The 13,421-nt window shown below is 40.4% G+C and overlaps 1 protein-coding gene across 1 annotated transcript in view; it reads left to right on the top strand.

Moving 5' to 3' along the window:
* Positions 1-13,421, top strand: part of DYTN (dystrotelin) — a 47,975-nt gene that overhangs the window by 26,358 nt on the left and 8,196 nt on the right. The window contains exon 10 of the mRNA XM_046018103.1: positions 11,192-11,351. Coding sequence (XP_045874059.1) covers positions 11,192-11,351 — 160 coding nt within the window. The remainder of the gene's footprint in view (positions 1-11,191; positions 11,352-13,421) is intronic.

Genomic DNA, 13,421 nt, shown 5'->3' with positions numbered 1-13,421 from the left:
GAGATGCTGAGAATAGTCTAGACGGAAGGCAGGGTGGAGACAAGGGTAGAAGCCAGGTCACGTAACTTTCTAAATGTTCTTCTAGTGTTTCAGTTTTTAACTGAATTTCAATCCATTTGGAATTTATTTCAGCAAGGGTCTGGCTTTGCTTTCTTTCAGATGCATAGCCAATTATGCTAACTTTTCCCCAGTTAATTAAAATGCCAACTTTGTCACATATCAGATTTCCTTATATACTTGGATCAATTAAGATAACTTATATTCTCATCCTCAGATCTATGGGTCAATTCTTATATCTACTCTAATCTATATGGTCATGGTGGTGTTATAGTAAGTAGAAGAGAAAGCAGCTGTGATCTGAAATGGGGAGACTGTAGGTGGAGCCAGTTTGGGAGGAACGATCAGGAGTTTCGTTTGGGATATGTTAAGATTGAGATATCTCAGACATCACATGGAAATGTTGAATAGGCCACTCATGGCTGGAATTTGGGGGAAAGACTCCCAGAGGTACAAATTTGGGAGTTGTTGACATGATGGCTCTTCAACTGTGAGATTGTATGAGATCATCAAGGAGAGTGAAGACAGGAAAGAGGAGGATAGAGGATTGAGCCCTACAACAGTCCACACTACAAAGTTGGAGAGCCATTTAGGGAAGATGAGCCATTAGGGGAGACAAGAAAGATGAAAGATCTGGGAGAAAACTGAGAAAATGAGGAATTGTGGAAGGTAGGTAAATAAAGTGTTTTAAGGAGGAGGGTGTGGTCTATTCTGTCAAATGCTGTGCTAGGGCAAGTAAGAATTGGCCTTCGTACTTCGCAATGAGGGAATCATTGAGGACCGCAAAAAGAGCAGGGTAGGACGGTGGTAGCAGAAAAAAATCAGACTAGAGATGGTTTAAGAGAGAATGGGAGCTGAGGAATTGAAGATACCGAATACAATTCTTTCCAGGATTCATTACAGTAGAGGGAAGGAAGAGAGAGTGTAGATGGTAGGGTACTTGACATGAAGAGAACGTTTTGTTATGATGGGAAAAGTAACAGCATGTTTGAGTACTGAAGGGGATGATCCTATAGGAATGAAAGTACCACTAAATAGTAAATAAGGACACTCACGACAGCACTAGAGGGGCGGGGCAATAAACCAGAAAGAACCGAAGAGTCCACCGGTAGGAAAACGGTGGAACACCCATGATGCAGGCAGACAACAGAATATAATGAATCCACTTAAATGAACAAATTTAAGCCCCTATCCATGACACTAGAGAGCATTCATCATCCTCCATTAACAAAAAGAGTAAGTGGCAGAACAGTGTGCATGAAATGTCATTTTTGTTCCAAAAACAAATTCAGTATATATATTTGATGTTTGTATGAGTCCAGAAAACGGTATGGAACAACCCAAAGGAATCAAAATGATCTCACATAGGGTAGAAAGAGAATGTGTCACTCAAAGATATGTGACAAAGAAGTCCAAGGTTATCCCCAAATGCCCAACTGCTTAACTGCATAATTAAGTGTACCACACAATAATCACTTCTCTCCCTGTGAGCCCATCATGTCCTGTAGAAATAAAATCGCATCATGTCAATAACAATCGTATGTTCATCTGTCCATTAAATATAAAATCTCTGTGAGTGGGGAGTTCTCAGCTTTTATTTTCCATCCTTTATCTGCAATAACTCAAGATGGTGAGATGCTTTAAAATCATTTTTGAATAAAGGAATGAAACTAAGTGGAACTGCTTAAAATGGAATATGCCTGACCTAAACTGACTGCTCTATTCTATGTTCTTTCCAATATGACACGATAATTATGCACACATCTGCACTCAGAACCCCTAGTATCTGACCTGAACAGGATGACCTTGGGGATTTTATGCAGTCATTCCTTAATTTCTTTGCATTCTTATTTCTAGATCATCAAGAAGGAGGGCAGTAAATAGAATCCCCATTTCCATTATTGACCAATTGCTGTCCATCACCTAAGTAGTTGGATGGGAAAAGGCACAGGAAAAAAAAAAAAAGTCATGCTACTTTAATGCTATTTTGAATATCAAAGTTAATACCTGATTTAACATTTTCTAAAAAGGCTTTCCTCAATGTCATGCCTGATAATTAATTATCACTACAATGTCTTATAAACCTCTGCTTTATAGCAGGATCTCGATTCCGTACGGTAGCTCTGAAGTACCAATACATGCAAGTCGGACTAGACCAGTGGAAACTGTAGCCACAGAGGCTTCCAGACAAGTATCTCCAACAATATTTCAGGCTCAGCAAACTGACAACAGCCCACATCCTCAGGTGAGTCCAAAAGGGAAAGGAACCAATGCACAAACAATCTGGACCACTTTGTAAGGATGCCGTGAGATTCAGTGTGGTGTGCGGAATATTTTCAAGATGTTCACATGATCAAACAAAATATTGTTTAAAATGATTTTTTATCTCCAATCATAAGGGGTTACATATTTATTACAGAACATTTGGAAAAGCCAACAAAGAACAAAATTACAATTACAAACCATGATATAACCACTATTTTAGTATTTTTAATAAGATTTTTCTTTTCATTCCAGTATAGTTAAAATACAGAGTTATATTAGTTTCAGGTGTTGAATCACAATATAGTGATTCAACAACTCTATACATTACTCAGTGCTCATTGTGACAAGTGTACTCTTTACTAATATTAATATTTCAATGTTAATACGTTAATATTTTGGTGTACTTCTTTCCCTGCAAATACTTTTGATATAGTTTACATCACACTGCAGAATGTATTGTTGATATAGTTCTTTATCAGTGTTTTATTGTGAGCATTTCCCATTGCCATTACAAATCTTCTGACACATTGTTGTGTAGGTTTCATTTAAACGATGTAACATTATTTAACCCCTCTTCTCTTCTGTTGTTGGATATTTGAATTACTTCCAATTTTTGCTAAAACTTGAAATTATACTATTGAAATCCTCATACATTATTCTTTATACATGATTTCCCAAATAGTTCGGTAGGTTTATTTCTTTAGGTGGGATAACGAGGATGAGAAGTGGGACTATTTTTAGACTCTTAATACTTACTGAAAAATTACTGTTTAGAAAGGATATACCAAACTGTGCACCCAGTGAATTCAAATAACGATTTCTCTTGATCCTTGTTACTCTTCCTTGTGACTGGTTACTATCACCAGGTTTTGAATTTTGTTACTTTTATGAGCAGAATATATTTTATTTCCCTTAATGTCCATTTCTTCTTCATTTAGAAGGCAGTTGTGTTTGTTCTGTCGGTGTCCTCTGCCCAGTGTGACCCATGCAGCAGCTTGTTTTATTAATGTAGTTGAGCTTTTAAAACTTTAGCTATGGGAAACCTTTCTTTATGGTTATTTCCTTTTAGTCCAACTTATAATGTGACTTGCTACATATAGACATTTTTAATTCCTCTGAAAACATTATTAACCTTTTCTTGTCTGACTTCTTACACAATTTTATGCATGGGAAATTTTTCTGCATTAAAAAAATCAAATGAGCCTTCAGCTGTATTGCTGTAACATGGATTGATTTGGGGGGGGGGGGCGGTGGTAGTAACGTGGCTTGATTTTTTTGGACATTTAAGGTTTAAATCAACCTGGCTTTTATTGTGGATGGCACGTTAGAAGGTGAGGATATTCCCCTACTCCCAGTTTTTTAACTGAAATAGCCCATTCTTCAGGCAGCCCCCAGGAAAATCAGGGCTTGGACACACGGCATAGTCCTTCCCTCAGTTCCCCAGGCAGAAACAAGAACTGGGGTGGTGTTTAATAAGTGTGGCTGGGGTGGGATGATGGATAAGAGGGTCTAGGGCTCCCTCTTCTGGTGTCTTGCTGACATCATTGTTATTTTGATTTTTTTGAGTTAGCTATTATTAAACAATTATTCTTCTAGAAGGACTTTAAAATCATTCCTAAGATGCCAAGTTAATCTTACTAGGATTTTGGTTTGATTTGCATTAAACCTGTATTTCGAGGTGCGAACGGCTGTCAGTAATGGCTTTATGTGGCTTACTTCTCAGTCTAGGTTTCTCACTGAGGGCACCCGGCTCTTTTATGCCTATTGTTCTTATTTTGAATAAAGACCTTTCCCATTGTACCTTTTTCTTAATTATTGATGATGGTATATTGGAAAGTTATGGATTTGTGAATGGTTTTCTTATAAAGAGAAACTTTTCTGAACTCTCTTAATTTCAAATACTGGTCTAGTTTGACTCTCTTGCTTCTAACTAAATAATCATACAGTGTGGCGGGGGGGAGATATTTTGGTCTCTTTCTCTCCAATATTTAAACCTCTCATGTCTACTGCATGTCTTCATTCCCGAGAGAATCCAGATCTTCTAGAACCATACTGAATAATGCAAGAGATGACCTGGCAGCTTCTTTTACTTTAAATGGGAGATTTAATGAGGGCACTTCTCTTATGCTTCTCCATTAAATATGATGGTGTTAGTTGTTGGGTTGAAACTCCTTTTAATTTTACGGAAGTCCTTTTTCTATTCCTTTTACTTTTTGTGTGTTTTATTTTGCTTTTGTGGAGATAGGCAATCAGAAGTGATTTTGAATTTGTTTATTTTAAGTCTCCTTTTTAGCCTCATTTGAAATGATCTCGTGCTTTTTCTTGTTGGGAACATTGCACCAGTAGTCCCTGAGAGTAAACGTTCCTGGCATTGCTGAAAGCAACACCTGTATTTGTTCATAGTGGATCCTTTTTAAATACGACTTAAACTTGCTTTGCTTATTTTTCATTTAGAATTGCAACATTTATGAGTCAAAATATTCTCTCTCAACACTGTCTTTTTCAGTTTTGTGCATTTTCAGCAGTTACTCCTTTTTCATCTTCTCTTGTGTTTGAAGCAATTTATCTAAGATAAGAACTATTTTATTTTTTAAAAAGATTCATTTATTTATTTGAAAGAGACAGTGCGAGCAAGGGGAGGAGCAGAGAGAGAGAGAGAGAGAGAGAGAGAATCCACAAGCCGACTCACCAGTGAGTGAAGAGTCCAATGTGGGGCTCGATCCCATGACCCCGAAATCACGACCGGAGCTGAAATGAAGAGTTGCAAAACCATCTGAGCCACCCAGGAGCCCCAGAACTATTTGTATCTTAACAACTGACAGAATTTGGGGCACCTGGGTGGCTCAGTCGTTAAGTGTCTGCCTTGGGCTCAGGTCATCATCCCAGGATCCTGGGATCAAGCCCCACATAGGTGCCCTGTTCAGTGGGAAGCCTGCTTCTCCCTCTCCCACTCTCCCTGTTTGTATTCCCTCTCTTGCTGTCTCTCTCTGTCAAATAAATAAATAAAATCTTTTTAAAAATTGACAGAATTTAAGTGTAAAACCCTAGGACACTGAAGCCTTTATAATATTTAGATAATTTTTTCTCTTTCTTCAAAATTAATGCTTTCTTCGGTTAACTTTGATAATTTAATCTTCTTGAGAAAATTACTTCCACAAGGTTTTCAAGTTAGTTAAAGTATTTTAAACTTACTGTTTTATTTGTCAAATCTTCACATTTCTACTCGAATTCAACTCAAATATGCTCACCTTTTACACCAAAAGAATAAAGTCACATTTGTATCAGAAGGATCAAATCAGTATCTATTAAGAAAACCTATATTCTCAAAATACATAACTCCTGGTCAGTCTCTGGCCTATTTCACATACTCAATTGCATAGTTTTTCATGAAGAGTAGCATGTATAAGGTTAATCGGATGTTGGCAAGCGTGAAGTTCATTGTAAAAAAGTGCTTCCGCTAAAAACCATGAATTAATGGCTATGGTGGTCCACACAATTAAATATAATTTGTATTGTTGTCTGGGCGTGTTATAGAAGACTCAATATTAACACCCTTAAGAAGACATAAAACCGACCCTCATTTACATGTAACTGAGCAACATGAACTTTCTCTTACCTGTTGCTCTCCAAAGTGGTCAGTTCTCACCGCCACAGTAGAAGTCCCCTTTGCAGCCAGTCACCTGGATTGTCCACTTAGCGGACCAAGCTCAGCTTTGAGGGGACTGGGGCTAAGTCTGCCTCCTAAAGGTAAGCTGCATTCGGCTCTGAGGTCTTTACATTACACCGGTGTCCATAGATTCCAAGTCTCTGCCCCCCAAACGTGCCCCTATAACTTACAGATAAAGATTCCTTCTCCCCGTAGGGGTCTTATGGCAACTCGCTATCACACAATGTGATGCCATTCAGAAGTGTGGGGGAGGGGGGACGGACCAGTACGTCCACAAATAAAGGAAACTGTCAGGAAATTTGGAAGAGAAGACGTAAGGGAAAGAACAAACTTAACAAAAAAATTCCAATGAAATTTTTCCATCACAGGAATTAGAGATGACATCTCGGTGGAGTGTGTGTGTGTGCGTGTGGTGTGTGTGTGTGTGTGTGCGTGTGTGTGTGTGCGCGCGTGTGGTGTGTGTGTGTGTGTGTGTGTGTGTGTGTGTGTGTGTGTGTGATCTAAGGTCTGCAAACACTTGATCACGTTCTCAGTGGCGCGTTTCTTTGCCCTGCCCTATGCGACCGCACCGGTAGGCGTTCCCTGCAATCAGTACAATCAGTATAGTCTGCCCCTAAGGAAGGTCTTCAAAATCGTATCTGTAATGCTTTTCAATCACCCAAGAAAAATTAAAGTTCCCACACGCAGTCGTGCAGGCGGGAAGCCGAGGCGAGGTTGGGTCCTGCGGCCAGCGGAGCACTTCCTCCTCCCCCCTGCGCCCCCTGCGGTCGCTGGCGCGTTAACCCTCGCGGCCAGAGAGGAGCCTCTGCAGGCCGCGCCGCGGACCTCGCACGCCCCCTCCTGGGCGCCCGGCAGAGCGGTCCGGCTTCCACGTGCGGAGTCGCGCGGAAAAGCTCCTCTAGCTCCTGCTTTGAATAAGAGGAAGAGCCGTTTTCACAATCCAGCCCACCCCCCCCCCTTTATAAACTAAAGTTTCTTCTTTCCGAAGGAGGAAATTTAACAGAAGTTCTGTGTTTGGATTTCTCTACTTCACTCTCGTTTCATTCTATCTCACGTCCTTCATGTTAATTCATGCAGTACGTTTCCTCCTTTGATTAAAAAAAAATTTTTTTAGGGGCGCCTGGGTGGCTCAGGTCATGATCCCAGAGTCCTGGGATTGAGCCCTGCATTGAGCTCTTTGCTCAGGGACGAGTCGGCTTCTCCCTCTCCGTCTGCCTCTCCCTCAGCTTGTGCTCTCTCTCTGTCAAATAAATAAATAAAATCTAGAAAGAAAGAATGAAGAACATTTTTAATTATGCAGAACGAAAGAAAGAAAGAAAAAGAAAATTTTTTATTATACAAATAGGACCTCAATCTGTTTGCCTTATAAAAAGTTAAGATATTTCAGATAATGACAAAGTTATTTTCAACGCTAATTCCCAACCCAGGGAGGGTTCCTACTTGCCCAGAGGTAATCTGTTTGGGGTAGGTCTTTGCATTTGTTTGTGGTGTATTTATGCATTTTCAAATATCCGTGCGTGGGCATGTGTCGTGTGCATGCCCAATGTGGGCACACGTCTGGTATCTATTAATCTTAAAAGCTGAGAATGCTGCCCACACATACCTGCTCAAGGAAGCAGGTACAGCTTGGTTCACTGCGGCACTGCCTATACTTTGTAAAATTGGAAACAGCCTCACGTGTGTCATTGAGAATGACAAACTAAAGCATAGGACCTGTTGCTAACCTGAAATGCTTCTCAACGGCAGAACGACACATGCCACATGATAACATTGATATTAATAATATAAAGTTCACTGATTCAAAGACTATGTGAGGCATTGGAAGCTGTTTGAGCATTTGAGTGAAGAGGCAAATGGGCCCAGGTCACGCAGAGGGGCCACCGAGTACACCCCAACCAGATCGTGTGACTCTATGTCTGTAGTTCAGCTCCTTCTTCCTGCCCTTCCCTCTTCCTTTCTCAGGCTGTTCCCGTAGACCAGTGTTCCCAAGGTGGCCAGTCCCTCTTCAGATCGTTTGCAGGAACCAAACCAGATGAGACCACCGAGTGTAGCCACAGCTGCTTATAAATGTAGAGTAATGAAATCCAATCTCCCATCCAGACATGTGGGAGCCAAGGGCCAGTTCATGGTGTCCCAGAGCTGGGCCAGGCTGGATCAGGTCAGGACTTGCACTTGGGTGCCATTCAGGGAGCAGAATGTGATATGAAGAGTGACAAGCTTTGGCGGGAAAATCCCAAATGGGAGCTGCTGAGCTGATCACTATTAACGCAAAGAGCCTTGGTGATTTCAAAGACATAAGCTGTGACTCTCAGTACACATCCATGTGGAGAGCAATGGAAAGTTGAGAAAATTTAAGTAGAAGGTGGTGGATAGAAGGGAAAGATTTTTTTCTTTTTTTTTTTAAGATTTTATTTATTTATTTGAGACAGAGTGCTCACAAACAGGGGGTAGGGCAGAAGGAGAGGGAGAAGCAGACCCCACTGAGCAGGGAGCTTGATGTGGGGGCTCGATCCCAGAATCCTGGGATCAGGACCTGAGTCAAAGGCAGACACTTAACTGACTGAGCCACCTGGGTGCCCTGAAGGGAAAGATTTCTTGAGCTAAGAAGGAGAAAGTGATCCAGCTGCTTTTTGTAGATGCTTTTGGGGAAGGAGGTTTTCTGGGCAGGAACCTAACTCAGGCAAAGGACTATTATAATGGATTTTTAAAACCTAAAGGTCTTGTTGATGTTGAAATCCTTTAAAGAAGGGGCACCTGGGTGGCTCAGTGGGTTAAAGCCTCTGCCTTTGGCCCAGGTCATGATCCCAGAGTCCTGGGATCGAGCCCCACATCGGGCTTTCTGCCCAGCAGCAAGCCGGCTTCCTCCTCTCTCTCTGCCTGTCTCTCTGCCTACTTGTGATCTCTCTGTCAAATAAATAAATAAAATCTTTAAAAAAAACAACAACAACAAATCCTTTAAAGAAAAGCATCATATAAATACGAGATCATGAAACTTCCCTGTGAGCATATGAACATCTGTATCATATCTGAACCGAAACCCCAACACCACTCACTTTTTAATATATGTAATTAATATATATTATATATTTAACTTATGCATATAATTATCATGTTCCTATGGTGAATTTTTAGGAATGTGGCTTAAATTCAAACCAAAAGCCAAAGATTTATTTTCTGTATTTCTTGCTTTAGACTGTGGTCAGCCTCAGGAATGAACTGAGGAGAACTCATGAATCCATTAATGCACTCCACAGTGAAAGAAGGTAGGACCCACGTGGGAATGCTCAAACACTGACAACAGAGACAAACCAAGAGCATTTCATTTTTGCTTTCATGGCAAAAAATTCTACAAAGATATCACATGCCTTTTTTTTTAACTTAGAAGAAATTCCTTAAAAAGAGAAATAGCCCAATAGGAAGGTAAAAGAGGGCTTTGGCTCTATTTGAGTAGTTAAGGATAACATACATAATCTGGTTAATTATATTATGGTTGGGGGATGGAGAACAGCATAGGAAAAAGAGAGAAACTCTTATCACTGGTGGCCATAAGAAGAGCAACGCTGCCTAAAAAACCAGCTAGAGATGACTTCTAAGAATGTATTTTTGTCATCTGCTATCAAATCCCTGGGCTGACTCCTTTCGGAAAAATCCATCATAAAGATACATCTGAAACTCCAATTATGATCAAGGATTTTAGAGTCAGACTCCCATTTCACCTGAGTGTGACTGTCTGGAAGTTTGAGGGCTCTCCTTCAGAGACTCTCCCTTTGGGTAGAAGCCCAAACCAGATTCCAAGACTTCTTTAAGATCTTGGAAATTGGTAATTAGGAATTTCAAAGGCTCTAACATTGAGAAATCTTTTGCATTTCCCACCGGTAAGATAATTTCTACAAATTCCACAAATATGCCCACCACACTGATTAAAGGTAAGATTGTACTTTAATCAGCCAATCTTGATTGTAGATGTACTCTGTAACAGGGACTGTTTTAGGCCTGGGCTGGGGGATATCTGACAACAAGCAAAAAAGAAGAAAAAAGTTGCCAGAATGAAGAAGCAATAAGCAATTATTAAGCAATAGAGTAATTAATAAATAACTAAAATAATAAATAAAATATGTTCTATGTCATATAACGTGACTGTCCAGAGGTTTGAAGACTGGAGATGAAGTCCAAAATCTCAGATCGTATCATGCTCTGTAACAATTAGACCTGAAGACAAGTAAAGTAGGGAAGGAGATGGGAGGTGGGGGAGGCAAGATTCAGAGTCCCGGTTTGCCGGTTCCAGGAGGGCAATCAGGGATGGTCTCATTAAAAATACAATTGTGAGAGGTGACTTGCAGGACATGAGAAGTAAGGAGAGCAAGAACCTGGAGAAGGAGGGTTCCAAGCAGAGGGGCCATAGAGCAGACTCTCAGGGGAGGTCATGCTTGGTGTGTTAGAGTAGCCAAGAGCTGTGTGTGGCTGCAAGACTGCGGGAGCAAGGGGAGGCAGAGAGCAGGTGAAAGAAGACGGGGGTGGGTCTTGGCCAACTGTTGGGACTTGTCTGCCTCCGAAGGACTTTGGCGTATTCTAAATTAGGGGGACCATTGGAGAGTTTTGAGCAGAGGAGTAACATGATCTGCTTTATGTTTTATTTTATTTATCATTATTTGGTTTATGGTTGTTTGTTTATTTTAATGCTTTAAAAGAATTGCCCTGACTGCTTGGTTCGTTCTTAAACTAATAAATAACTAGACTTAGGAAGAGGAGCCAAAACAGATCCACAATTCATGAGCTGCCTGCCTCGTTGTTCCTTCCCTATCCTGGTCAGGTGTTAGGTGTTTGGCCAGGACATGTATACTTTCGTTCTAAACAGAGTGATTTGAGACCAAAGGATAACAAATCAATATTCAAATGTGAGTAGCTAGTCAAGGTATGCTACCAAAATTATTCCCTAACAGGCAGGATGAGTTTTCTAAAACACCTCCAATGCTGATGAAGTTCTTGGTGGAGTTATGCACATAGGAGGCACGAAGGTCAGCGGTGCATGCTGAATGGTTGAACAATATTAAACAGCATTGATCAATGTGAAATAATAGCGGAGGCATGGACTTCTCCAGCATCTTCTTCCACAAAGAAGACTCACAGCCCATGTCGCTAGGAAGCTAGTTAGTGTGCTGACCTCTTTCCCTTTCAAATCACTCAAAGGTGTCCTCTTTGCAGATTCCTTAAAAAACGGTTAAACCAATACAAAGACAAGTTGCAAGCCATCTATGCCTCGCAGGAAGAAAAAAGTTGCAGATTTGAAACCAGGATTCACAGGCTTACAGCCAACCAGGATAGCCTGTGGACCCGGCTCCAGCAGATAGGGCAGGATCTCCAGGTAGGAAGTGTGGAACGTCCGGAAGTCGGACCTCAAATCCACTGGCCGTGGGAGGACTTCAGCCTGAAGCTTCTCACCTCATTTTGATCAGCCTCTTCTCTTTCCCTCTTCTCTCCATACCCTCACCTCCTCCCACATTCACCCTCAGACTCTATCCTTCTCCTTCAGACCCACTAGGAGAATTGGTGGTAGTATACTCGTGCCAGTTAAGAAACTATATATATATATAGTTAAGAAACTCGATATATATATCGAGAGCAAAGCGGTCCTTTACAGCGCTGATATTTAGCCTCTTGGTTTGTGCAAACTTTTTACATTCTTAAAACATTTTAAGGATCCCAAAGAGCCTTTTTGTCATATCTATTGTTCTTTATCTTGATCAAAATTGAAAGTGAGAAGTGGCTTAAAAGTTTATTAATTTAAAAATGAAATAAGCCCATTATATATGGGATAGTTTTAAACAGTAACTACATACTTTAAAAAAATTTTTAGAAGAGTGGCATTGCTTTATATATTTTTTAAATTTCTTGAATATTTGACTTAATGAAAGATTTTCATAACTGCTTCATTCAATCTGTTGCAAGATGTTATAGTTGAAGTATATGAAGAAATCTGGCCTCAGAGATTTGCCATTGAAAAAGAGAATAATATTTTATTTTATTTTTTAAAGGTTTTATCTATTTATTTGACAGAGATCACCAGTAGGCAGAGAGTGGGGGGAAGCAGGCTCCCTGCTGAGTTCAATCCCAGGTCCCTGAGATCATGACCTGAGTCGAAGGCAGAGGCTTAACCCACTGAGCCACCCAGGCGCCTCAAAAAAGAGAATAATATTTTAATAGTCTGTTCACGTCATTGAAGATCTTTTTCTTTGGTAGTACACCGACACACAATAAGTGCTTGTTTCTTAAAGGATAGTTGCAGCATTATATCTGAAACTGTATCCACTTCACACTCTGTTTCATTAAAATACAAGGTTTTGTTGTGCTCTTTGAATGGGTTTTCTACCTATGCATGATTTATTGGTGTGATACACTGGTAATGTGGAAGTTCCCCAAGCTATGCCAAGCTTCCTAAAGCTCATTATACACATCCACCCCCACCCTGCCAAAGAAATCATATTCATTAATATCACCATTATCCTCACTGGGAAAGTCTTTAGGAATTGGAAAGCTGTTAGGCACGTGGTGATGTATGTATTTTCTGAAATTCTGATTTTTGCCCAAAAACTCAACTCTTAAAGTTGGCAATACATGTTGTTAATTATTTCCTTACTGTGCCAGTCTCACTTCACTCATTTTTGAGAAAATATTTACCAAACATCCAAGTCTGAATTAGAGTCTGCAAGTCATTCTTTCACACAAAAGGCAACTTCTGTGTTTCAAAAATATTAGAGTTATTTTACACGGTTCTCATTTCATCATACACAATGTTAAAAAGACAAATTGTAATTAAGAAAATCAAGAGTTTTAGGTCATCAAGGATATTCTTGGGGTGCCTGAGTGGCTCCGTTGGTTAGGTGTCTGCCTTTGGATTAGGTCATGATCCCAGGGTCCTGGGGTTGAGTCCCATGGTAGGCTCCCTGCCTTGCAGGCAGTCTGCTTCTCTCTCTTCCTCTGCCCCTCCTCCTCTCTTTGTGCTCTGTCTCTAGCTTTATCTCTCTCTCAAATAAGTAAATAAAATCTTAAAAAGAAAAAAAGGGGGAAAATTCTTAAGTGGAACTATTCATTGTTGTTATTTGGTTGGTTGTTTTTTAGCTGTGAGAGCATGGCTGTGAGGAGTACCATGACCACTAGCACTGTTTGGTGTTGCCTTGATTTGTACTAAGACACCAAGAGTGCTTTACCTCCTTTAGCCTTACTTATTTTGACTTTTCACTATCTGGGCAAATGTCAACACAGTGACCATCTAAGTATCATTGTGGAAATAATTTTGACTTCACAGACCTCTGAAAGGGTTTTAGGGATTTCCAGAAGTCTGTGGACCACACTTTGGGAATTGTGCCCTAGATTTTATACCTATGGCTTATTATGAGCTCCCCCCACCCGACATAGCTCCCCAGGTGGATCCTTA

The sequence above is a fragment of the Meles meles genome, chromosome 9, assembly GCF_922984935.1.
Source record: "Meles meles chromosome 9, mMelMel3.1 paternal haplotype, whole genome shotgun sequence".
NCBI lineage: Eukaryota > Metazoa > Chordata > Mammalia > Carnivora > Mustelidae > Meles > Meles meles.
Note: the sequence above shows the minus strand (reverse complement) of the source record. Positions and strands in the feature narration are given on the sequence as shown.